Below are 26,209 nucleotides of genomic sequence, written 5' to 3'. Positions count from 1 at the left end.
TAAACCACTTGGGAAGAAAATACAATAGAATTATGCAATAACTTACATGAAACTTTGTTTTTTCATAATTCTAATTTCCACGGCTGCCAAGCAGTAGTGAACTAGAAATAGAAAAAAGTCTGGTTAATCTGAGGCACAAATATATTTATATTTCCAAACTGAAGAATTACCCATAATATATTTGGAACCATAAAGTCTACAATAAGTAAAATTACTTAATTACTTCTTAATGGTTAGAATTCAGAACACTGCCTTAAAAACACACACACACACACACATTTTTTTAGTTGAATGATCCTCCCCAGATGTGATCTTAATAAAATGGCCTGGAAACTGGGGTTCAGCCTCTGGTGAACAAGTCCCTTAAGCTCAGTCACGGGTTTAGTGGTGATGCTCCATTCCAGGAAATGAGCCTGACATTTGCCTGTTTATATCTTTTATGTGTGGTTGCAGTTTAAGTTGTCTTATCATTATATACAATCGGCCAGGACTTTTCAAAAGCATCATGGGAACAATTCTGCCTCCTCCTGCTTTGAAAGCAGAACTTTATCATATCCTTTCCAGCTCTCACATTTGGAAAGCTTCAAAAGCTAGTCAGAACCTACCCCATTACCATCATCTTGGTGCTAGAGCTTGTCCATCGAATCAGAGTGAGATCTGCTGTTAAAAAAAGAGGAGGCCTTCTCTTCATAACGACACCTGAATATAAACATGACCTGTTAGTGGTGATGTGGCTGTGTCTCGGTTTGCTAAAAGCTGCCTAAGTTTTTAGTGACTTCAGTAAAAGCATAATAGGATTATAAAATGCAGATGGAAGCTGCCTTCAAAACTCAGTTACTGGTTGAGCGTCTTTGTGAAGTATGTTTTATTTCCCTTATAGCACATGCATTTTGAAACCCATGCATTTTTAAAAGTTGTTTCATATCTAATTATATTTGCTGGAGAGAAAAACCCCAGCAAACTTAAAAAATAATTTTGCCACTGTTCAAAGAAATGTTGTTAAACACACACCTTCTATCTAGACACTCTTAATGCATTTTGTAAACATCCATGTCATCTCCTAATTGCCTGTTTATGAACTGGCCAACTTCCTTGGGTCTATATGCAGGGTATTGTGGGTAATGAAAAGTGTGTTATTTAAACCGGTCTTTTAAAATACCCTCCAACTCCTTGTCCTAGTTAGCTGGTGAGTATGCAGTGAATATATGCTTATTTTAATACTAACTTAAGAAATAAACCGTAAGGAAGATGAAATTGCTGCCAAGCTGGTGTACGGTATGATGCATCCCAGAGCCAAACACAAATGCTGTTTCGATTATGTATTTCTTTGCATTATTCATGCCAGTTCTTCTCTTTATGAGCAAAGAAAATCAGGAGTTGGCTGTGCTGTCACTTCCTATTTAATGGGAAATGAACATGATATGCGCAGAGATGTTAAGGAATTTGTCAAAGGTAGAAGCTGCAAAATGAACTCAGTTCAATACATTTTTGGTTTAGCCATTTAAAAAAGTGGTAGTTTTGGCAGGGCACGGTGGCTCACGCCTGTAATCCCAGCACTTTGGGAGGCTGAGGTGGGTGGATCATGAGGTCAAGAGATGGAGACCATCCTGGCCAACATGGTGAAACCCCGTCTCTACTAAAAACACACAAATTAGCTGGGTGTGGTGGTGCACACCTGTAGTCTCAGCTACTTGGGAGGCTGAGGCAGGAGAATCGCTTGAATTGGGGAGGGAGAGGTTGCAGTGAGCTGATATTGAGCCACTGTACTCCAGCCTGGCAACAGAGGGAGACTCCGTCTCAAAAAAACAAACAAACAAAAAAAACGGTTAGTTTAGCTTCTCTAGATATCTATTGTATTTCCAGATAAAGTGTCTCTTCATAGATAGTTGTTACATTACTATTGATCATAAAAGATCTTAGCATTTTCTGTACAAATGGTTACGATTTTGGAAAATGAATACACTTGTATCCCGAATGATCAGGTTAGTAACGTGTGTTGCTCCTGTGATATACAGAATGTTTTTTATGATCATATATTGTAATAATACACCTGAGCAGATAGATTTAAATCACATGTCCCTGTGTTTTAGTTCCAACAAGGACAATCCAGACAGCAATTTTGTGAGCCTGCAAATCAACATCACTGCTGTAGCACAGGTGGAAATAAGAGGGTAAGTAGTAAGCAATGCATAGTACGATATCCTTCTGTATGTAGAGTTAAGATAAAATACTAGTGAAAATGATGTGGAATTCTCCTGATGCATTAGAGATCACAGTTCATTTTGGATATTAATTTTCACTCTTTTCTACTGATCGTTATTAGCCTTCCATTGGAAAGCACAGTAAACCCTAAATAATAATTAACTCCAAGAACGTCAAAACAAGAAATCACTTTATGCCAGGTGTGGTGGCTCATGCCTGTACTCCCAGCACTTTAGGAGGCCGAAGTGAGCAGATCACCTGAGGTCAGGAGTTTGAGACCAGCCTAGCCAACATCGTGAAACCCTGTCTCTCCCAAAAATACAAAAATTAGCCAGGCATGGTTGTGGGTACCTGTAATCCCAGCTACTCAGGAGGCTGAGGAAGGAGAATCACTTGAACCCAGGAGGCAGAGGTTGCAGTGAGCCAAGATCATGCCATTGCATTCCATCCTGGGTGACAAGAGTGAAACTCCATCTCAAAAAAAAAAAAATCACTTTATTCCCCAAATTGACAGTGCAGTAATCAAACTACAAAAACCAGTTGATAAGAAGCCAGATAAAATAGACAACCATGTGATTCCCTGAAAAAAAGTCTCAATTCTCCAATAATTATTTTAGCATAATGACATTTTAGCCTTACCATGCCACATCTGGAGTTTAATAAATGACTAACTCTCAGATGCAAGGGTCGATTGGATCTATATTTTATATCTTTTTTCTTGGGTCCTATCCTTTAAGGAAGGTGCCAATAAGCAATCAACTGAGAGACAGGGGGAAAAGGGTCAAGGAAATGACTACCAGCTGCAAAATCCATGCCTGGGGGAAAAAGAAATCAGAAATGGGTTGTGTGTAGTTCTTATCTTGCATGAAATTGGACTTCATTGATTTTTTTTCTGATGATTCTGGTTTTTCAGAACAATCATGGATTTGGCTAAAAATGCCAACTGGTATTTTGGACCAAGTTGTCACTGGGGTTCCAGAATCCTGGTTTCCTTCCTTTTCCACGGTGGTTTACAAGCTTCGGTGATGACAGCTGGTATTCCAGCAGGCAGAGCCAGTGCTGCCATGGGTCCTGCCATGGGTCCTGCCCTGCTGTCCTGGTGCCGCTGGGGCGCCCCTAGCGGATTAGAGAATAATAGCAATGTCTAACATATACTGTTCCTTTCTGGGTGCTACTCCAAGTTAGCCCATCTTATAAATGAACTAGTATCCTCCTTGTACAGGTGAGGGAATTGCGGCACAAGGAGTTGAAGGTTAAACTAGAAAATGCCAGAACGTAAATATAGGCAACTGTCTCCAGAGCTCATGCTCAGAAATGATCATGCTATCCTGCCTGGGATATAGTTTTTTGAAACTTATCTACATAAAATCGTATTTTATGTATGTTTCTAATTTTTTTCCATTCAAACCAATGTTTTTGAGATTCATTTTAGTGCACGTGCCTGTAATTCACTCATGTCAACTGCCTGAGTGTTACACTGTAAAACTATACCATCGTTTATCTTATTTTACTTTGAGACTGGGCCTCACTCTGTCACCCAGGCTGATCTCGGCTCACTGCAACCTCCACCTCCTGGGTTCAAGTGATTCTCGGGTCTCAGCCTCCTCAGTAGCTGGGATAACAGGCATGCACCACGCCCGGCTAATTTTTGTATTTTTAGTAGAGACAGGGTTTCACCATGTTGGCCAGGCTGGTCTCAAACTCCTGACCTCAGGTGAATCTGCCCACCTCAGCCTCCCAAAGTGCTAGGATTATTACAGGCCTGAGCCACCATGCTCGGCCAAAATATACCATAATTTATTTCTCTATTCTACTCTGGATGAAAATGCGGGGCTTTTATTATTTTCCTCTTTGCAATTGTTTTTTGTACATATCTTCCAGTACACATGGGGAAGAATGTCAGCAGAGGATATACTTAGAAGTGGAAATTCAAGATCAGAGAGTATGCTCTATTTAACTTTACTACATAATATCAAACTCTTTTTCAAAATATTTATGCCAAATTACACTCCTGTGAGAAGTGGGTGAAGTTTCCATTGTCCCACACTATCAGCTAACTGTCAACATGATCTGGTTTTTGAGCCAGTCTGGTGGACAAGAAATGGTACCTTACTGAAGGTTTAACTTGCGGTCCCCTGATTCCTAAATGAGATTCAGCAGCTTTTTAATCTTTGTTGACTCTTTATTCTTCCTGTGCAGAGAAATTCTTGTTCAATTTTTTGCACATATTTCTTTTCCTTTCTTTTCTTCTTTTTTTTGACAGTCTCTAGGTGTCACCCAGGCTGGAGTGCAGTGGCACGATCTCAGCTCACTGCAACCTCTCCCTCCAGGGTTCAAGTGATTCTCCTACCTCAGCCTCCCAAGTGGCTGAGATTACAGCCACCATGCCCAGCTAATTTTTGTATTTTAAGTAGAGACGGGGTTTCGCCATGTTGGCCAGGCTGGTCTCGAACTCTGGACCTCAGGTGATCCACCTGCCTTGGTCTCCCAAAGTGCTGGGATTACAGGCATGAGCCACCACCCCCAGCCTTTTTTACACATAGTGCTACTAAAAGAGTTGACTTTTTCTCATTAGTGTATAGAAATTCTTTTCTATTCTAGAGTTTAGGCACTAATCGTTTATCAGTTACAAAGATTGCCAATATCCTTCAACAGTTTATGGAGTTTGTGGGGTTTTTGAAAAGTCAGATTTATTGGAATGTAAATTACATAAAGTAAAATTCATCCTTTTTAGGTGTACAGTTGAAGAAGTTATGACATCAAAAGAACATACAATATAGAACAGTACCATCACTCCACATAGTTCTTTTGGACTACTTTATAGCCAGCCCTTCCCCACCCCGAGACCCTGGCAAGCTTGGCCTATTTTCTGTCACTATAGTTTTGCCTTTTTCTGGAATGATCTATAATGTCATGTAAGTCATTGGGAATGGTGCTGGCTTCTTCCACCTAACCTAATTCACTTGAGAAACATCTATGTTCTTGAATGTATCAGTAGACAGTTTCTTTTTATATACATATTTTTTATTATTATACTTTAAGTTCTGGGGTACATGTGCAGAACGTGGAGGTTACATAGGTATACATGTGCCATGATGGTTTGGTGCACTAATCAACCCGTCATCTACATTAGGTATTTCTCCTAATGCTCTCCCTTCCCTAGCTCCCCACCTCCCAGTAGACCTCGCTGTGTGATGTTCCCCTCCCTGTTGTCCGTGTGCTCTCATTGTTCAACTCCCACTTATGAGTGAGAACATGTGGTGTTTGGTTTTCTGTTCCTGTGTTAGTTTGCTGAGAATGATGGTTTCCAGCTTCATCCACGTCCCTGCAAAAGACATGAACTCATCCTTTTTTATGGCTGCATAGCATTCCACAGTGCATATATGCCACATTTTCTTTATCCAGTCTATCTGGATGGGCATTTCAGTTGGTTCCAAGTCTTTGCTATGATGGTTTCTTTTTACTGCTGAGAAGTATTCCATTGTATGGATGGATGTCCAGTGAATGGTTCATCCATTCACTCATTGGTGAACATTTGAGTTGTCTCCAGTTTGAGCTATGAAGAATAAAGCTGCTATAAGTATTCATGTGCAGGTCTTTGTTGGAACATCTGCTTTCACAAATGGAATTACCGAGTTGTATGATATGTGTATAAGAAACTGTGCAACGGTTTTACAGAAAGGCTACACTGTTTCCATTCTTCACTCCCACCAGCCATGCATGAGAGTTGCAGTCATGCACCATTTTTGCCAGCACGTGCTTTATGTTGGTTTGTATTTAGTCATTCTAGTAAGCCTATAGTGTACCACTGAGTTTTTGGTTTTCATTTGCTTAACGACCAGTTACATTGGGCATCTTTTCAGTGCTTATTTGCCATCAATATCTCATTTTTGGTGAAGTGTCCCTTCAAATCTTTTACCCATTTATTACTGGGTTTTCTGTCTCTTTATTATCGAGTTGTAGAAGTTCTTTATATATTCTGGATACAAAGCCATTTACCAAATATGTGTCCTGCGATTATTTTCTCCCAGTCTATAGTTTGGTTTTATATTTCCTTAATAGTGATGTTCAAGAAGCAAAAGTTTGATGAAATCCAGTTGATTAACTTTTTAATGTTTTGTGTTCTTTGTGTCCTAATTTGAAATAATACTGTTCCAAAGTCACAAAGATTTTCACCTGTATTTTCTTCTAGGAGTTGTATAATTTCAGCTTTCACACTTGGATCTATAATTATAAGCTAATTGTATCTGGTGTGAGGTGAGGGCCAAGGTTCTTTTTTTTCTTTTCTTTTCTTCTTTTTTTTGAGACAGGGTCTCACTCTATCTCCCAGGCTGGAGTACAGTGGCGCAATCAAAGCTCACTGCAGCCTCCAACTCCTGAGCTCAAGTGATCCTCCCACCACGGCCTCCCAAGTAGCTAGGACTACTGGCATGTGCCACCATGCTGAGTTAATGTTTAAACGTTTTGTGGAGATGAGGTCCCACTATGTTGCCCAAGCTGGTCTTGAACTCCTGGCCTCAAGCAATCTTCCTGCCTCACCCTCCCAAAGTGCTAGGATTACAGGCATGAGCCACTGTACCTGGCCCACTTTTCCACATGAATACCTAGTGCCATTTGTTGAAAAGACCATTTTTCCCCCACTGAATTACTTTGGCACCTTTGTTGAAAATCCATTATTATATGTGAGAGTCTATTTCTGGATTTGCTATTCTCTTCTATTGATGGATGTATGGATCTATGTATATCTTTCTAATCTATATAATAGTAAGGCTTGAAATGTAGGAGTATATCCTGAGATTTTGACAAATTCATTTGTAAATTCTAGTAGTTTTTTGTTTGCACATTTCCTAGTATCTTCTATAAAACTATGCTGTCTGCGAATCAAGACATTTTTCTTATTTTCCCATCTGCATATGTAAAAGTTTATCCAATTATAAAGTTAGAGGGGACAGTCCCCACACGAGATTACCTGCCTTTTTCATGCCAACTGCAAATTCAGGTGATTCCCAAAACCACCCTCAGGGTCAAAACTTCAGTAGAAGTAGACAGAACTCATTGAAAGCTATTACACTTACAGAGATTATTACAGGGAAAAGAGACATTAAAATCAGCCAAGGGAAGAAATACACACTATGGAATCTGGAAAAGGACCAAACACAGGGTTTCCATCGTTCTCCCCTGTGGAGTTAAGGGATGTTACTTTTCTGCTACTGACCTGTGATAATATGCTTGGAGTATCACCTACCAGGGAAGCTCACCCAAGCCTCAGTGGTCAGAGTTTTAACTGGGGTTCTATGCCATAGGCATGACTGATTGATCATCTGCCCATGTAATTGATCTCAGTCTCCAAGTTGATTGATATGATGTGACCAAAGCTTCCACTCTATATCACATTGTTGGTCTTTCTGGTATTAACAACCCCTACTCTAAATCATATTGTTAGGATATCCATTGTGATTCAAGGCCCCAGGCAAACAAAGATATTCCTATCAGGCATAAAATTCCAAGATCTTACTCATTACCCCCCAGAAGCTGAGGGCAAAGGCCAGACCTCTTCTTGGACAAAGTTAAATTATTTGTTACATACTTATGCCTTTCATTTTTTTTCTTCCCTTATTGCATAGACTAGAACCACCAGTGCATGATCAATAGAAGTGGTAAAAAGAGACATCCTTGCCTTGTTCAATTTTACAAGAAAACCATTCAGCCTTTTACTATCAAGTTTGATGCCAGCTGCAGGGATTTTGTGGACACCCTTTATCAAGTTGAGGATGTTCTCTCTTATTTCTACTTTTTTTAAGAATTTTTAACATGAATGTACGTTTAGTTTTTTTCAAATGCTTATTCTGTATGTATGAAGATGGTTAAATTGTTTTCCTTTTTTATTCATTAAAGTGGTAAACTGATTTTTGATTTTGAATTTTAAACCAATCTTGCATTCTGCAGAATAAACACATTTAGTCTTGATGATTATCCTTTTTAGATATTCTGGGATTGGACTTGCTAAAATTTTGTTAGTGACTTTTACATCTATGTTCGTAAGAAGTACTGATCTGTAGTTTTCCTTTCTCGGGATATCTTTTTCTAATTTGGGTATCAGGTGAATGCTGGCTCCATAAAATGATCTGGAGGGTTTTGTGGGGATTTCTTTGTAGGAAAGTTTTGAACAAGTCAACTTCATTCTTAGATGTAAGGCTATTTATAATATCTATTTCTATTTAAATGGGCTTTGGTAGTTTCTCATTAAAGGAATTTGTCTATTTCATCTAAGTTGTTACATGTATTGGCATAAAGTTGTTCACAATATTCTCTCATTGTCCTTTTAACAGCTGTAGGATTTCTAGTGATGCCTTCTCCATCATTCTTGATATTGGCAGTTTATATCTTCTCCTTTTTTTTTCTTTTTTTTTTTTTTTTTTTTTTTTTTTTTTACTTTTTCTGATCAGTCTGGCTAGAGTTTAGTGATCTTTTCAAAGAATCCGCTTTTTGTTTTATTAATTTTTCTTTGTTTTCTTTATTTTTTTTCTATTTTATTGGTTTCAGCTTTTCTTGTTATCCTTTCTTGTGCTTTCTTTGGATTTGACTTTCTCTCCCATTTCTAGTTCTTCTATGCAGAAATTTTATGCTTGACTGCAGACTTTTTTTGTATATAAGCATTTAGTGCTATAAATTTAGCAGCATACCAAAATGTTGATATGTTGGTTTTTTTGTTACAACTCAGCTCAAAATATTTTCTAGTTTTCTTTGTGATTTCTTCCTTAGTCATGAGTTGACTCATGGGAAGTGACTTGTTTGATTTACAGATATTTGGAGCTAACATAGATGTCTTATTTTTGTTGACTTCTAATTTCATTCTCCTATCTCTCTCGATGAGAAAATTGCTATTTTTAAAAATCAGAGAAAACAACACAAGCATTATTTTTTACTATCTTATTTTTATATCTTTTCAAAGTTTACAATTAATGTATACGAACTTTTGTCTCCTTCTTTAAGCTTAGTGTATCTTAGTTTTTCTAGCCAAAAATAAGTTGAAACTGTTTCTTAATTCCAAAATAAATTTAAAATTGGGAAATGTTTCTATTTGTTAGGACGTAACTAAATCCAAGACAGCTAATGGCTGAATATAACTGTCTTTATTCTCAATATCCATTTTATGAGATTAATATTTTCAATATTACTGTCATTACTTACAGTTAAAAAAAAAAAAGGAAATTTCTATTCACTTTTGCCAGATCATTAAAACTGGGTTTCTCATATGAAAGCAGTTACTTAAATAGCTAGATTAATGTCCAACAACTGACCACAGTTTATTCTCCAAGACTGTGTTAAAATCCTTTTTAGCCATTTACATAGCAAAACTCTTTCCTGCAAATATGCAGCAAAACATTGGTTTCAATGTTTAATACATCAAAGAACAAACAGCTACTGTTTGAAAATCTTCTATGTTCCGTCTCCCGGAAATTTCTTTTTTTTTTTTTTTGGTCCATGGTGTTTATTCTGATGTAATTTATCATGCATTATTTTAAGCAGTTTTTTTATCTACTGTTTTTTATAATTAAAAAATAAACAAAAATGGATTCACTTACTTGAGTGGGAAAAAATACTGAGAATTGTTCCATTTCTTTCAAAGCTAGACAACATCATCTTTAAGCAGATTTGTATGCATTTTGTGGTACAAAGGATCAGTTTAGCACATGTCTTTGAGAAGTAAACTTGGCCACAAGAGACAGCACCACATACACTGAGTTCATGAAGAGTAGTAAGATTGCAGATTTTGTAAATTAATCAGGATTGAATGGGTATGTACTAAGAGAGACCACAAACATGAACAGCCGAGGTTTGCATAGGATACCATCCACAGCAGGTAGAGTCAAGACTGTTCCATACAATACATGGTAGTCTTTGCTATTTGGGAATGATAGGGTTTGAAAACAAGGATTTGAAACAGGATTCACAGCACACTACCAAATCCTCAGATTTGAATTTCCTGATTGCATATATACTTCAACTTACTGAAAACCTAATTCCTTTATTCCAGAGAAATGAAAACTAAAGTTCACACAAGAATCCCTACATAAATCTTTATAGCAGCTTTGTTAATAATGGCCAAAAATTGCAAACAACCCAAATGTCCTTTGATGGGTTGATAGTTAAACAAATCGTGGTACATCCATCCCATAGAATATCACTCAACCATAAACAGGAATGAACAATTGACAGATGGACCTTCAGGGAAGTAAGCAGAGTCAAAAAAGCCAATCCCAAAAGATTGCATCCTGTATGATTCCAATTATATAACATTCTTGAAATAACAGGATTATATAAATGAGGAACAGATTAGTGGTTGCCAAGAGATATGGAGGAGATAGGACAGAGGGAAGTGAATGTTCCTGTAAAAGGGGATCTTTGTGGTGATAGAAGTGTTCTTGACTATGTCAATGACAATATTCTGGTTTTGATATTATATACAGTATCACATTTTGGTTTTGCAAGCTGTTACCATTGGGGAAACTGCTAAATGGTACATGGAATCTCTCCATATTATTTCTTACAACTACATACGAATCTACAATTATCTCAAAATAAGGTTTAATTTTAAAAACAACTAATTCCTTGCTTCTCCTAAAATTCATTTCTCATGTTTATTGTTACCATTAACAGTACCCCAGTCTTCTTCTTATCTGAGGGTCTCACTGGGATAACGTTCTATCTTCCATCTTAGGATGGAAGGCTATGCAGTGAGGGTCGTAAGATTACCACACTGGCTGTTTATCCTAGGCAGATTAGTTCAATATATTCTGTATTGCTTGCTTGATTTCTTCCTTCTTTCTAAAAAATTCACTTTGAAAACCATGAGGCCGAGTGCGGTGGCTCACGCCTGTAATCCCAGCACTTTGGGAGGCCCGGGCGGGCAGATCACGAGGTCAGGAGATCAAGACCATCCCGGCTAACACAGTGAAAACCCGTCTCTACTAAAAATACAAAAAGAAATTAGTCGGACATGGTGGCAGGCGCCTGCAGTCCCAGCTACTGGGAGGCTGAGGCAGGAGAATGGCGCGAACCTGGGAGGCAGAGCTTGCAGTGAGCCGAGATCGCATCACTGCACTCCAGTCTGGGTGACAGAGCGAGACTCTGTCTTTAAAAAAAAAAAAAAAAAGAGAAAGAAAACCATGAACACTGTTTCACTGATTTAGTTGAGATCTTTAGAAAATCATTCTTTACCATGGTTTCCCTGGATCTGAAGTAGTCTTCAGTGGGTAAATAACTGAGTTTTGTGAGCCATGCTTTTTAAATGATTTTGACATGATGTTTTGATAGATTATATATTGCTTCATAGACTTCTATTTGATTTTTGTTACAGAACTGTGCCAGGAAATTTAAGTCATCTTCACTAAATACCACTGAAGCTTAGGAGCCCCCATGGTGCATTTTATATTAGAAATAGAGTAGATGGTACTTAGGATCTGAGTTCTAGATCTCACCTGCAACTAACCCTCTACTTCTCTGGACAACAGTCTTCCTTTCATGTATAAAATGAAGGGTTTTGATGATATCATCTCCATAGTACTGGTCAAGATTCAAATACATATGATTCTATGATCCTAGGGAATTTATGGCCAGTCCTATGGATTGATGACCATGAAAACAAAAATTTTCAGAGAAAATGTGTTCAGCTTCTATACTGTGTTTGGTCTCTATGCAAAAATAAATAAATAAATAAAAGTTTCCCAAGAACCTCACAATGGACGATGGATAGTGAACACGAACTCAACTCTCTGTTGCGAAGCTGAAAGCAAAGTCCAGCTTTGGGTGTTGAGATTGTCAAGACAGGAATAGAAACCCAGGCTCTCTGGGCTTCTCTCTGATAAAAGGAGCCTGTCATGACTTAAACCAAGTCAGAAAAGGGAACATAGCATAATGACAAACCAATATAAATGTAGAAATGTTCGCAGTATCAGCCCAGCAAAGTTGTGCCCTGTTCCTCTTATTTAATATTGCACAGTAAGGACATATGCAAAGAGCTATGCAATTTAGCAACATTTCTGTGGGTTGTCTGTTTTCAAAATGTACTCATTCCTAGAAAACAATGCAGCCAAATTAACTTTGACCAAAAGCATTTGAGATGTTTTGCGAACATTTGTGGTACACAAACCAAAGAGTTTATCATAATTTTCCAGATGAAGAAAGAGGGATATACAGACATTAAATTACTTGCCCTAGGGTAAGAATATAACCCTATAAATTTTGCTAACATTTGAAGTTGCCAGAAGCCATGTTAATTATTGGATACCTTTAAAAGGGCACTATGACATCTGATTGCCAAAAGAGATGTTTTCTGTTGAGGTTACTTTTAGTTGAAAGTCTAGGAATTCTTTTAAAGACATGTTTTACCCAAAAACTGCTAGAAAACATTGGTTGGTTTTGAGGACTACCCTCTTAAGATTTTATAAAAATAACAATTTAGCTTGTAATCAGCTTTTTATATAAAATAATGCCATGTATTGTATGTCATTTATCCAATGCTCATTTTCTAGGTGTACGTTACAGGAAAAAATAATCATATGTCAAGTTAATATCCTACTTCCTTGATTACGCCATTTAACTCTCTGTCTCTCTCTCACACTTGAGATATCTATAAGACCACTCTATAACTCAATCACACTTTATTTTGTTCTGGCTCTGGGCCTGGCTTTCCTGGGAAGCCAAAGAAATATAGGAAGGAGGAATATACAATGACCACTCTTCCACTCTGATGCCTTCAACCAGATGCTATATTTCTTCATAACTGGACATTTAACACAACACACGGCATCCTAGACTTTTTTTATCTGCAAAAAAGAGTCCCATTTCTTGATATGGCTTAAAGCAGGGGTTAAACAACCCATACACACACACACACACACACACACACACACACACACACGTTCTCACATGTGAAATAGATGGATGTATGTATTTATATATGTATAGGTTTGGTTATTCATCTCAACTCAGGAACACTCTCCACTCTCTTCTTTAGTGCCCACGAGATGAGATGCTATAAAATAGTTGCCCTCTGGGCTGGAGAGCCTACAGTAGCAGTTTCAGATCTTCACCATCACTATAGTCATTCTACTGGACATCACTTTCAGTATTTTTCCCTGTAGGGAATATCTACTCAAATAAATTGAAAGCCACTTTCTTCTGCTTCTGTTAGTGTACTGTCCACTAGTAAAACATTCTTTACCTGGGCCATTGTCAACAATTAACAGGACATTTCATGTTTCAGAGTGTCACACCCTCCGCAGATTGTTCTGCCCATTCAAAACTGGGAACCAGAAGAGGAGCCCCACAAAGAGGAGGAGGTTGGACCATTGGTGGAACATATTTATGAGGTAGCCATTGTCTATGTTAAAGTTGTGTTAGGGGTTTATTCTTAAGCTCTGTGTAAATAAATTCTATGTAGCATTATTATTATTATCATTATTATTATTATTATTGAGACAGGATCTCGCTGTGTCTACCAGGCTGGAGTGCAGTGGTGCAATCACAGCTCAATGCAGCCTCGACCCTTCTTGGCTCAAACAATCCTCCCATCTCAGCTTCCTGAGTAGCTGGGACTACAGGTTCACACTACCACACCTGGCTAATTTTTGTATTTTTTTCTAGAGACGGGGTTTCGCCATGTTGCCCAGACTAGTCTCGAACTCCTGAGCTCAAGCGATCCACCCACCTGAGCCCCTCACAGTGCTACAACTACAGTAGACAGCATTTTAGAAGACATCAACCCAAGTTCTGAGCTGTATATGCTGCCTAGGTTCGTGCTGTTATGCTATCATACTGCAGTGGGGTGTAGTGGAGTGTTCTGTTGAGTAATCCTGGATATAATCACCTGTCCCTTAGTAAGAGAGCCGTTACATGGTGAAAACACTTTATCTTGTTACTGTTGTTGTTGTTGTCATTGTTGTTTTTCGTTATTTCCATTTTTTAAAATATTTGAACAACCTAGACATAAAAATGGCTAGCTTCCTAGACATTACTTCATTTTTTCCTATATATCAGATATCTTTAAAACCCACCCATCTTTTAAACTGAAGGTCACCAACTAGAAGGTACCAGATAGAAAACGATAGGAACTATTCACTATTGTGCTAAAAAAAAAAAAAAAAATATATATATATATATATATATATAAAAGCACCCAGGTGTGGTGGCTCACGCCTATAATCCCAGCACTTTGGGAGGCCAAGGCAGGCGGATCACGAGGTCAAGAGATCAAGACCACACTGGCCAACATGGTGAAACCCCATCTCTACTAAAAATATAAAAATTAGCTGGGCATGGTGGCATGAGCCTGTAGTCCCAGCTACTTGAGAGGCTGAGGGAGGAGAATCGCTTGAACCCGGGAGGCAGAGGTTGCAGTGAGCCAAGGTCGTGCCACTGCACTCCAGCCTGATGACAGAGTGAGACTCTGTCTCTAAAATAAAATAAAATAAAATAAAATAAAATAAAATAAAATAAAATAAAAGCACATGTAATATATGAGATGGGTAGATGGTACATAGATAAAAATAATTTTACTTTTCATCCAAAGAACCCAAATTGGAAATGAATATCTTATTCTGAGATTTTAAATAGTTCATTGATTAGTAAAATATTTTCCAGAAGTGAACCAGTGATGCATAAAAAGGAGCTGATTTTCTTTTCCCATTTCAGGCATTAAGTTGTGAACAGGGATCTGTTGACCCATCACCTGAAACATTTAAACTTTTTTCAGTTAGAAGCCAACATATATGGCTGGGCACAGTGGCTCAAGCCTGTAATCCCAGCACTTTGGGAGGCTGAAGTGGCAGAAGCACTTGAGGCCAGAAGCTCAAGACCAGCCTGGCCAACATAGCAAGGCCCAATCTCTAAAAATAAATAAATAAATAAACATAAATAATTTTCTAAAAAGAAACCAACATATAGCAAAGGGTTAGTTTAGTAGTTATTCAGGTTTTTGTTTGGTTTTGCTCTGTTTTTGTTTTTTTAAATACAGTCAATGCTAGCAGTAAAGAGTAGTTATTCGTATTCATTTTCAAGGGACCAGGCATGGAATTTTGGTAAAACCATGTTCCAAGGCATTCTCTTTGAGGTTCCTTCTCAATTAATGCCTTCTGCTCCTTTCCTATGTAACTCATGCCTCTAATCTAGTAATTCTGACTATGACTTTCATCTTGAGCTACAAGGGACATGAATAACATCCTCTAAGATTAACAATAAAGCCTTTTCAAAAGTGATGAACTGTTTACAAACGTAGGGAAGATGCCTCAACTCCTGGGCAGCATCAGCATGAAACCCTCCGTCATCCGCCCAACCTGTGGCCCAGATTCAGGAGCCTTGTCCACAGCTGGATCAAAGCTTTGCCTTAAGCTCTTTTGATAGCAAAAGGATAACACAGTCTCCAAGGCCACTCTGATTAAGAACCTCACTGGAAAAAAAGAAAAAAAAAAAAAGCTGTCAAATAATTTAATAAAGCTGTGTGTCCTGGTTTCTGCTCAAGAATGGTGAAACTTTAAAGTTTGAAAATATATTCAGACCCAATCATTCTCAGGGCAGTCCTGCTTCAAATCTTAGCATAAATGTGGATCATGAAAGTTTAGGGTAGTTACTGGTAGTGCAAAAAGCAATCATCAAATATTCTGTACATTGCTAATCTCGTGACTCAAAATATACAATCAATGGTTGCCAAACTTCTTTGATAAGGTGAATTAAACAGGCCATCTAATAAGCAAAAGCAATTATCCATTGTTTTATAGATCAATGTAATTTTCAGAACTGAGAAAAAAAGAAAAAGAAGAAAATCTCTGCTGACTTTAAATTTTGAAAACACTGGAATAAATGTAAATGCACTTAGTGTTTTAGGCAAACAATTTTGTATCCTCCAACTATAGGATTCATGTGTTAAAAAATGTTCATCTCTTTATGAGATGTGGCCTTTCTTGCCTTGAGATTTGCTGATGGAAACAGGAGGAGCTCAGCTTTGAAACACGCACTCGAAATGAACTGTGGTGATCATGGGCCTGCCTTGGCGCTTGATGGATGGACGTTCTTCCAGAGGGTGAAAGAGAGTGCATCACATATGGTTGCAATTGACAGTCAGTAGTCAAGAAAGCGGAGGCAGATTTCAATGTAAAGAGAGAGTCACTAAGTTTTGAAGGCATAAAATCAAAATTAAAATTTCTAGTGCTACGATTACATTAACATAAATTTAAAGCCAGCATCACAGTTATCAGACAAGGGCAGTATGGTCTTCAACTGAGGAAATCCACTCTTAAAGCTTCATAGATTGAAGAGTTTTCTCTAAACACCAGCCCATGATGCTTTCAGAGTGCTTCTTGCCATATCGACTCTGAATTTTCTTATTTTCCATAGTCATAGTCCAGATGACTTAAAAGCAATAATACATGCTTTTTAAAATGGGTATAGAGTATATGGAGTTTCATTTCATCTCTCTGCCTTCTGCTGTGTCATTAGATAACATGTCACTTGTTTACAGCTGCACAATATTGGACCAAGTACCATCAGTGACACCATCCTGGAGGTGGGCTGGCCTTTCTCTGCCCGGGATGAATTTCTTCTCTATATTTTCCATATTCAAACTCTGGGACCTCTGCAGTGCCACACTAATCCTAATATCAATCCACAGGATATAAAGGTAGGAGTCTGGTCTAATCAGTGGCTTTGTTGATTTTATTTTTCTGGTGTGAAAAAAATACAAACTGGGCTTGTTTAAAAAAGAAGAGTGAAATCATTTTAAGTTGCTTCAATGATCATTGATCAGACCTTTTCATTTTATAGTTAAAACATCAAGCCTAATTTAAAATATCCCTCCTAACAAATTTAAATTTCTTTTAGCTTTATTGCCCATGGTGACTTGTCATTTATTTCACCCATTTTAATAGACACCTTTTATTTTTGGCTCAATTAGCAGCACACCCAAACCAAAATCATAAATAGACATGTCACATCTGGGAGAATTAGTATAAAATGCTATTTTTAAAGTCTTTTTGGTCTATTGCCAAATTTCGTAAGGGTCTTTGCCAAAAGAGGCTCTTCCAGCTGCAGCCCATAGCAAGTGGAGAACTGTGATAATTTGCCAAGGGCCATGAGAACTCCCAGAATGGAATGTTCTGGACCCTATTCTTTAATCGAAGCTTAAAGCCTAGAGCAGTGCTTTTCAAACTTCCTCTGAATCACCTGGCTGTCTGTTAAAATGCAGGGGCTGGGGTTGGACCTGAGATTCTGCCTCTCTGCAAGCATCCACCTCCTGTACCTGATGCCAGTGTGTGGGCCCGACTTTCATTAACAAGGAGCAAGGAGCTGATCCCATCCAGATTAACATCCAAATTTGGCTTTCATGTTTTTCTGTGAAAGAAAGAAATTAATTAGCATAAGCCCTTGAAAATGCCACATTTGTATAAAGAAAAACAAAAGACAACATCATCTTGTAGTCAGATATTGTCCTTAGGAGATAACTTCATGTAAGAATGAATGTTCTCCTAGTAGCTACCAGGACACAGTGTCTCCATTAAAAATGGTGCAGCGCAGGCTTCATGGAATACCCACGCCACCAGCCAGGACACAGCAGGTCTGCCCCTACCTCAGCCAGTGACAATGGGTCATTGCTCATTCTGAAAGGCATTCTTTTTCTACCCAACATGCCTTCTATTCAAAGGGAAGACTAAAGGGGGTTCATTAGTAAAGGACTTATGAGACAACAGCCTCCTTCTTTATGTGAAAATAATACATAAGGCCACTTGTATTACCCAAGATTCTTTAAAATACTTCCTTCCTCGATTTTTTTTTCTCATTTCCTCTTTGCTCTTCATTGAGATGATTTTAAATTCTTTAAGGACAGTAGCTTATTGTAAAATAACATCTGCAAATGCAAATGTATAACATTTAAATAATTAACACTTTTACATATCCTGCACTGCATTTAACATGTACTTTCAGTCATAGATTCTTTGAGCACATGATTCTGCAGAGACCTCTAACTCTTTTTGAGTGTAATGTTTAGTTTATATCTGACACTATTTATATATGTTTGTATATATTATGTAACTGGTTTAATGTACACCATGTTGGTTGTGAGTTATTTGTTTTTTTGTGGCATACTGTGACTGCGATAGTACTAATAGATGACTTGTCTTAAATGTTGACAGATTCTTGCAAACCAAGCCATAGTATATACTAAGCATCTGGTGTTCCCTACTCCCCACTTATTCTTTTTTTTTTTTTTTTTTTTTCTGAGATGAAGTTTCGCTATTGTTGCCCAAGCTGGAGTGCAATGGCGCCATCTCAGCTCATTGCAACCTCCACTTCCTGTGTTCAAGCAATTCTCCTGCCTCAGCCTCCCAAGTAGCTGGGATTACAGGCATGTACCACCACGTCTGACTAATTTTTTGTATTTTTAGTAGAAACGGGGTTTCACCATGTTAGCCAGGCTGGTCTCGAACTCCTGACCTCAGGTGATCCGCCCACCTCGGCCTCCCAAAGTGCTGGGATTACAGGCATGAGCCACTGCGCCCCGCCCCCACTTATTCTTTAATGTATGTGCTTGGAGTAAAATTCTGTCTGAGGCTAATACTTTTTAAAATGCAATTCAATTATGTTCATTTTCCTAAAACTTTCAATCTGTGGAAATTGAATATAAGATTTAAATACAATATAAAGTAATATCTCCCTTAAATAACTAATCATAGCAATTTGTGAATTTTTGAAATTCTAAATTCATAAAGAAGGTGAAATGTTATTACTTTCAGGTTCTCAAAGTACTGTCACCTATACTTAGTAAATGCTCCAGAGAGTCTAAAGGAGCTTTTATTAATAGACATTAAAAAACAGATAATCAAGAGAGTTTATATTAGTGGCTATAAATAATTGAGACTACTGGAAATTATTCTCCTCTTATGATGCTAAATAATTTTTTGGTGAAGTTGCTATTAACTTACTTGGCAATTTAATTTTTCCTAGAGAATGCAAACATCATCTTTTCTTGATATGACTTGGACTTTAGTGAAAAACAAATAATCTCTTACCTGTTGTCTTCAACAGAATAGATCTGAGGAATTTTTAATTTTAATAACCATTTTAAATTCAAATTAGCATGAAAATGAATTGCTGTTAAAAAAACAAAACTGTGCCATAGCCAGGCACAGCGATGTTTGTAGCTACTCAGAAGGCTGAGGTGGGAGGATCACGTAAGGCGAGGAGTTTGAGGTCAGCCTGGGCAACATAGCAAGACTTCATCTCTTTAAAAAAATTGTACATTTAGTTTTATTTTTAGTAAGAAGCAGACAGAGGATGGGCTTACTAAAATGAACAGGGAGGCAGCAGAAATAACATTTGTCAAGGCAAGAATTCAATTCCAGTATCCAATCCTACTTACCGGGGAAGTGAACTAAGGTTCAATTCCTGATTATTCGGTTCTACAGTTTCTTTATAAGAAGAGTGATCTAGGTAGTAAGTGTCTCATAAACAGCTGCATCTGTGAGTAGTTCATATCTACAAGTTCTTCTCCCTTTCTGAGGATGCTCCAGTCCCCACTGGACTAGCCCCCAAAATGTCCCAGGCCACCGTGGGCCTGTAAGAGAGGTGCTCTCTCCCCAGCTTTCTAAAGCTGAGGGATTGGCCGTTTCCTTCCTACATTTTCCTCTTTAATCATTCCATTGATTTTCTTTCAGCAAAATCCCTTTCCCTCATGTTCAGATACACTTTGTAGTCAACGTCCCCCTTCCTTATGTATTCTTAAGTTGCCCACTTCCCACTGGAAAAATGCTCTCTTCTTCGTTACCTCTCCCTGACCCCCACAGATCTCTAGGAAAACTTGTGAAAAATAAGCCAGACTTCCTAAGAAGCATTTTAGAGGTCACACACTCCAGGGATCCATTGCCACTAACTCTAAAGCCTTCACAACTTCCCAAATATGCCCTGAGAATCCCTACAAGTTCCCACATACTTCCTAATTTTTCTCAATTAAATCGATTTCCACCTAATGTAATGTGCTGAATGTAATGTACTTAACAAATGGATTTTCTTCTATTTTTTAAATTACTCATATGGCAGCAGTCCTGGACATTGTTATTTTTCTTACAAATACATACTTTGACGGCATCAAAGCCCTACTGAGGATTAAGTTGGGTTTTTGTGGACTGGCTTGAGAACTGAAACACCATTTAAAACATCGTTTCTAAAGAGAAATGCATTCTGAATGCCAAACATCTAGCCTAAAACCTTCTGAAATACAACCGGTCTATAACCTGGATATGCACTCCAAATACAACATAACCCTGAAAGTCTTCTCACATAAGTCTCAGCATCTGATAAGACCCAAACAAGGTTCAGGTTTGTTTTTTTTTTAATCACAGTAGAAACTGGTTACAGTTTGGTTATCTCAGCAAGTTACCCTAATGTCCCCAAAGTTTCAGGAGGAGATACTGACTGCTTTTGTAAGCTACCACTGGGATCATCCTGTAACCTATGGCTGCTTTAAAAAACAGTGGTGAAAAGTTCTCACCCACAACCATCTCACTTGTTGCCCAAACACAGAGCATTAGCAACTAAATTGGGGTGGGGCAGGGGCAGCCACACACAAATGCTTCTAGAAGTCAGTGAGTTCTTATTCTGAATATTTGTCTTGGACCAGGCGCATGGCTCGTGCCTATGATCCCAACTCTTTGGGAAGCTGAAGTGGGAGGATCACTTGAGGCCAGGAGTTTGAGAGCAGCCTGGACAACATAGCAAGACCCCATTTCTACAAAAAATAAAAATAAATTAGCCAGGCATGATGACACATGCCTGTAGTCCCTGGAGTCCCAGCTGCTCAGGAGGCTGAGAAAGGAGAATTACTTGAACCCAGAAATTGGAGGCTGCAGTGAGCTATGATCACACTACTGTACTCCAGCTTGGGCAACAGCATGACATCCTGCCTCTAAACAAATAAATAAATAAATACTTGCGTCATATCAGGGTTTATGGGATTCACTCAGCTTGGTTTGTCGACACTTTCAACCCTTAGGGCATGAGGGAAGGTGGAATCAACGGTAGGCAACAGGCTGGGGGCTGCAGGAGATCAGGAAAGGCTGGGTGAGCTGCACAACTGGTGTTTCCCCTGTGAATTGTCCCCAGGGCCCAACTGAGGCCAGCGTAGGGGCATGGAAGTCCCTTGAGGACGTCCCTTCCCACTTTCTCTTTTGCCTCCCAATGAAAATGTCTCTGCCTTTGAGTTTCTGTTTCTCCAGTGATAGTTTCTGCTTCATCAGGTTCAGCTGTGTTTTCTGTAAATTTAGGGGCATAAGCAGATGCCCGGGAAGGGTCTCCCTCCAGGCTTCAGGGTCTAGGTCAGAGACAGAGGATTTTAACATGGCACCTTATTCACATCATACCATCTACAACATTTTGAAATGTTCAACTGTCTGCAGCATCCAGAGCAATCCATTAGAGCTAATTTTTTTCCAGATCCTTCCTGGAATAAAATTTTAGAGATGAGTAAAGTATTTCTCAACTAATCTAAAGCCAGTACAATAATTATTTCAAACTATCAATTTTCTTATTTGATGGGCTTTATCCTAGGGTTTGGAGAGTCCTGCACACAGACTGTTATCTTTAGATAAGATGAGGTCGAAAAAGTAAAACCTATTGAGGAGCCAGAAGTTTCATAATGAGTAAAGGATTTTTTTCTTTTTTTTTTTTTTTTTTTTTTTTTTTTTTGAGATGGGGTCTTACTCTGTCAGTCAGTCTAGAGTTCAGTGGTGAAATCTCAGCTCACTGCAACCTTTGACCCCTGGGTTCAGGTCATTCTCCTACCTCAACCTCCTGAGTAGCTAGCATTGGCACCCGCCACCACACCTGGATAGTTTTTGTATTTTTAGTAGAGATGGGTTTTCACCATGTTGGCCAGGCTGATCTCGAACCCTTGACCTCAGGTGATCCGCCCTCCTCAGAGGCTGGGTGCAGTGGCTCACTCCTGTAATCCCAGCACTCCTCAGCCTCCCAGAGTGCTGGAATTACAGGAGTGAGCCACTGCACCCAGCTTCTTTTTTTTCTTTTTTTAAGACAAGGTCTCACTCTGTTGCATGGGCTGGAGTGCAATGGCACTATCTGCTCACTGCAACAACCTGTCTCCCAGGCTCAAGGAATCCTCCCATTTCAGTCTCCCAAGTAGCTGGGACTACAGGAATATACCACCCCACCTTGCTGATTTTTGTATTTTTTTGTAGAGATGGGGTTTCACCATGTTGCCAGGGCTGGTCTCAAACTCCTGAGCTCAGGCAATTCACCCACCTCAACCTCCCAAAGTGCTGGGATTACAGGCATGAGCCACCATGCCAGCCTAGGATTTTTCTTTAATTGGCAAGATTTTGTAACAGACAGCTAAGTGTGAGATGCAGAGGGAAAAGGCTTAGACGTGAGACCGTACCTAGGAGAGGAAGACCGATAAGATGCCCACATATAACCTATGTTAAGAGTACAGAACACCATTTTGGGCCGAAGTTCAGGAAAATAATCCTAAGATAAAAGTGGCCTGAAAGACTCTATAGACTAAGAAGGGCTTAACATGAGAGAAAGCCGATGCTGTTTGTAAAAACTGCTGTGAGAGCCGTGGAAAGCTGGAGGTTGCCACCGAGAATGTCTCCTGAATCAGACCAGTCCCATGGGAAGTCCAAATTACAACCAGATAGTACAAACATGGAAAGCGGAGACACAGAAACCGTCCATTCATTAGGGATGAGAGTTTTAGAGTTATGTTTTAGAATGAGTGGGCCCGCAGACAGTGGCTTGGCAAATTTGCATAGTTTTGTCTTATCCTTAAGGGTACTTTCTTCTTCCTAACTGCCTTCGTGTACTGGTTTTCTTTAATTCAGAATGCAGGCGCTCTTGTTACTTCCTAGCACAACAGTTCTTGGTTCTCTTTCCCTCTGTCTCTCACTCAGGTGCACGCACACACACACACACACACACACACACACACACCCTTAAAAATCAAGACATATGGCAGGCACAGTGGCTCACACCTGTAATCCCAGCACTTTGGGAGGCCAAGGCAGGAGGATCACTTGAAGTCAGGAGTTCAAGACCAGCCTGGCAACCATGGCAAAACCCTATCTCTACTAAAAATACAAAAATTAGCTGGGTATGGTGGTGGGTGCCTGCAATCCCAGCTACTCAGGAGGCTGAGGCAGGAGAATCGCTTGAACCCGGGAGGCGGAGGTTGCAGTGAGCTGAGATCACATCACTTACACTCCAGTCTGAGTAACAGAGCAAGACTCCATCTCAAAAAAAAAAAAAAAAAAAATCAGGACATGAAAGGAAGATTATTTAGTATATCTTTACCATTAACTCCTGATTTCTTTGTGAAATCATTTTGACCGCCTTGACCACAGGAACCGTAATTTATGTCCTAGCTAAAGCGTTATTTGATGGCTGTTACCTGCCCCTTCAATACTCAGCTGTCTTCTATAAACTCTCCTCCCAGAAAAAAAAAAAAAAAAAAAAAAAACTTAGCTGTTTATTATTTTAGAAGGTCTGATCAGGAAAACAGTAGTCAATTTTAATTTACTTCCTCTCCAACTGTGACGTGCTAGTGACATCTATGGCTTGCCCCGGACCTGGTCAGTCTGTCCTAGGTATGCTTTTTCTTTCTTACGGGAATGCTACCTGTGATAGAAGAATTGTATCTGCCTTTTTAAGAGTGCCTGAAGATCCAATTCTCGACCATCAAAAACAATTATATAGTCTGCGATTTTTACCTTCTCTTTGAGATGGTCTTCAGGTTTGCACATATATTTTGGAATGTAAAAACACCATGTTGAAATACTAAGAAAGCATCAACATCACCAGTGGAGTGAGTTGATTCTTTTAGTTATGCTTTGCATGAACTTTTCAGGAGGTTAAAAAAGTGGGGGTTATCTTTCCCTACAAAACCTGAACATTCATGTCTTAAAGAAAATTACATGCTGAACTGCCCCCCGGGGCTTGTCTCCACTTTAGTTTAATTATAGGCAAAGTACACGAGAGTTGTCTGTTGTTTCTTGTGTGCTAGGAATACCTGAAATCCAAAAACAAATTACAAACAAGAAAAAGATAGTGTGCATTGCTTTTGTTTGGGTTCACAGGGCGCTTCATCTAATTTCACCCAACTTCTTTTTTCAAATGCCGCATTTCCGACTGTACTGCACATTCTGGCTGCACAGTATCCCTTTAATCCATAAATTTAAACCTGTGACACAGTGAAGAGTTTGGTAAAGAATGATGAAAATAGAAAATTCCTGTTGGGCTAAATTCTGAGTAGCAGCTGTAGAAAGAAACATGTTTACCAACAATTATTTCCTTATTGCAGAAAGAAGTCATTTTCATTTGTTCTGCAGAAGACACTTTAGTGGTGACCACCAGCTTCTCCTAGCACTTAACAAATTGTCCTGGGAACTGTCTGCCTATCATGGATGCTAAGAGGCCAGCGTCCTCCACCCTCGGTAGAAAACCATGGCCTGTAGGTTCATTGTCAATTGTGAAAGAGGCTCCAAATGTTCATGTAGAAAATGGGCTTTAACTGTTGTTTAGATTTCTTGGGTGGCTTCTTCCTTTTTGTTTTGTTTTGTTTTTAAATAATTTCTGGAATGTCATTTCAGAAAGCTGGTTTGCAAGCTATTTGGAAACCTTTTGAGTATGGTGCTTAAGAGTGGCATTCCTCTATTTGTAAAACTGTGTCACAAAAGAAAGAGATGTGTTCCATCAACCCCTGCCATGTGACACTGTCATTCTGTAGCTCAAAGTAAGCCCTGTGTTTTATTGAGAGACCACTTAAAATGTTTGTGAATGACAATTTACCCTAATAGGACATGTTCTTTATTTGTACACAAGATACATCTGATGAAACCACACTGGAAGTTAAAGAGTTTTCTTTGGGGTATTGGTTTTTGTGTGTGGTTTTTTTTTTTTTTTTTTTTTTGGAGACAGCCTCACTCTGTCACCCAGGCTGCTGGAGTGCAGTGGCACTCTCTCGGCTCATGGCAGCCTCTGCCTCCCAGGTTCAAGCACCTCTCCTGCCTCAGCATCCTGAGTAGCTGGGATTACAGGTGTGCACCACCACCAGCCCGGCTAATTTTTGTATTTTTGGTAGAAACGGGGTTTTGCCATGTTGGCCAGGCTGGTCTCGAACTCCTGGCCTCAAGTGATCTGCCTGCCTCAGCCTTCCAAAGTGCTGGGATTACCGGCGTCAGCCACCGCACCTGGCTGTTTGGGCGATTGTTTTAGCACTACCACTACTATTACTGCTTACTGCTAATAATAATAATAATAGGCTATATCTTGGGAATAAGAGTCAGTCCCTCGTTTTTTATAGTGCCTCTTCTCTGTAGCTTGGTTGACCACAGAGTTAACCTCTGTAACATAATTGTCAATGACCTATAAAAAAACTCACATGATTCATCTCAAAGCAAAATCTACATGTACACCCACATAGTATATGATAGAAAACATATGAGAGAATTTTAGCTAGTGATTTCCACAATTCTTAATTTTCTGTCTAAGCTCACTTTTTATCTTATGCCATCAAAACTGTTCTATCAGATCCTCGATCATTGGGCATCTGTATTAGGCCATTCTTGCCTGGCTAGAAATACGTAACACTGGGTAATTCATAAAGAAGAGAGGTTTAATTGGCTCATGGTTCTGCAGGCTGTACAAGAAGCATGGAGCTGGCACCTGCTTGGCTTCTGGGAGGCCTGAAGGAGCTTTTACTCATGGCGGAAGACAGAGTGGGGAGCGGGCACTTCACATGGTGAAAGCAGAAGCAAGAAAGAGAGGGTGGGTGGGCAGGGAGTGCCACACACTTTTAAACAACTAGATCTCATATGAACTCAGAGTGGAAGCTCACTTAGCACCAACGGGATGGCCCAAGCCATTCATGAGGGATCCACCCCTGTGACCCCAGCATCTCCCACCAGGCCCCACCTCCCACATTGGGAATTAAAACTCGACATGA

General features: G+C 39.2%; 1 protein-coding gene across 1 annotated transcript in view; it reads left to right on the top strand.

Moving 5' to 3' along the window:
* ITGA8 (integrin subunit alpha 8) overlaps positions 1–26,209 on the top strand; it is a 199,477-nt gene that overhangs the window by 124,614 nt on the left and 48,654 nt on the right. Inside the window, exons 23-25 of the mRNA XM_054436441.2 lie at positions 2,091–2,171; positions 13,472–13,577; positions 16,721–16,879. Coding sequence (XP_054292416.1) covers positions 2,091–2,171; positions 13,472–13,577; positions 16,721–16,879 — 346 coding nt within the window. The remainder of the gene's footprint in view (positions 1–2,090; positions 2,172–13,471; positions 13,578–16,720; positions 16,880–26,209) is intronic.

The sequence above is a fragment of the Pongo pygmaeus genome, chromosome 8, assembly GCF_028885625.2.
Source record: "Pongo pygmaeus isolate AG05252 chromosome 8, NHGRI_mPonPyg2-v2.0_pri, whole genome shotgun sequence".
Taxonomy (NCBI): Eukaryota; Metazoa; Chordata; class Mammalia; order Primates; family Hominidae; genus Pongo; species Pongo pygmaeus.
This window is presented reverse-complemented; position numbering and strand designations above follow the sequence as displayed.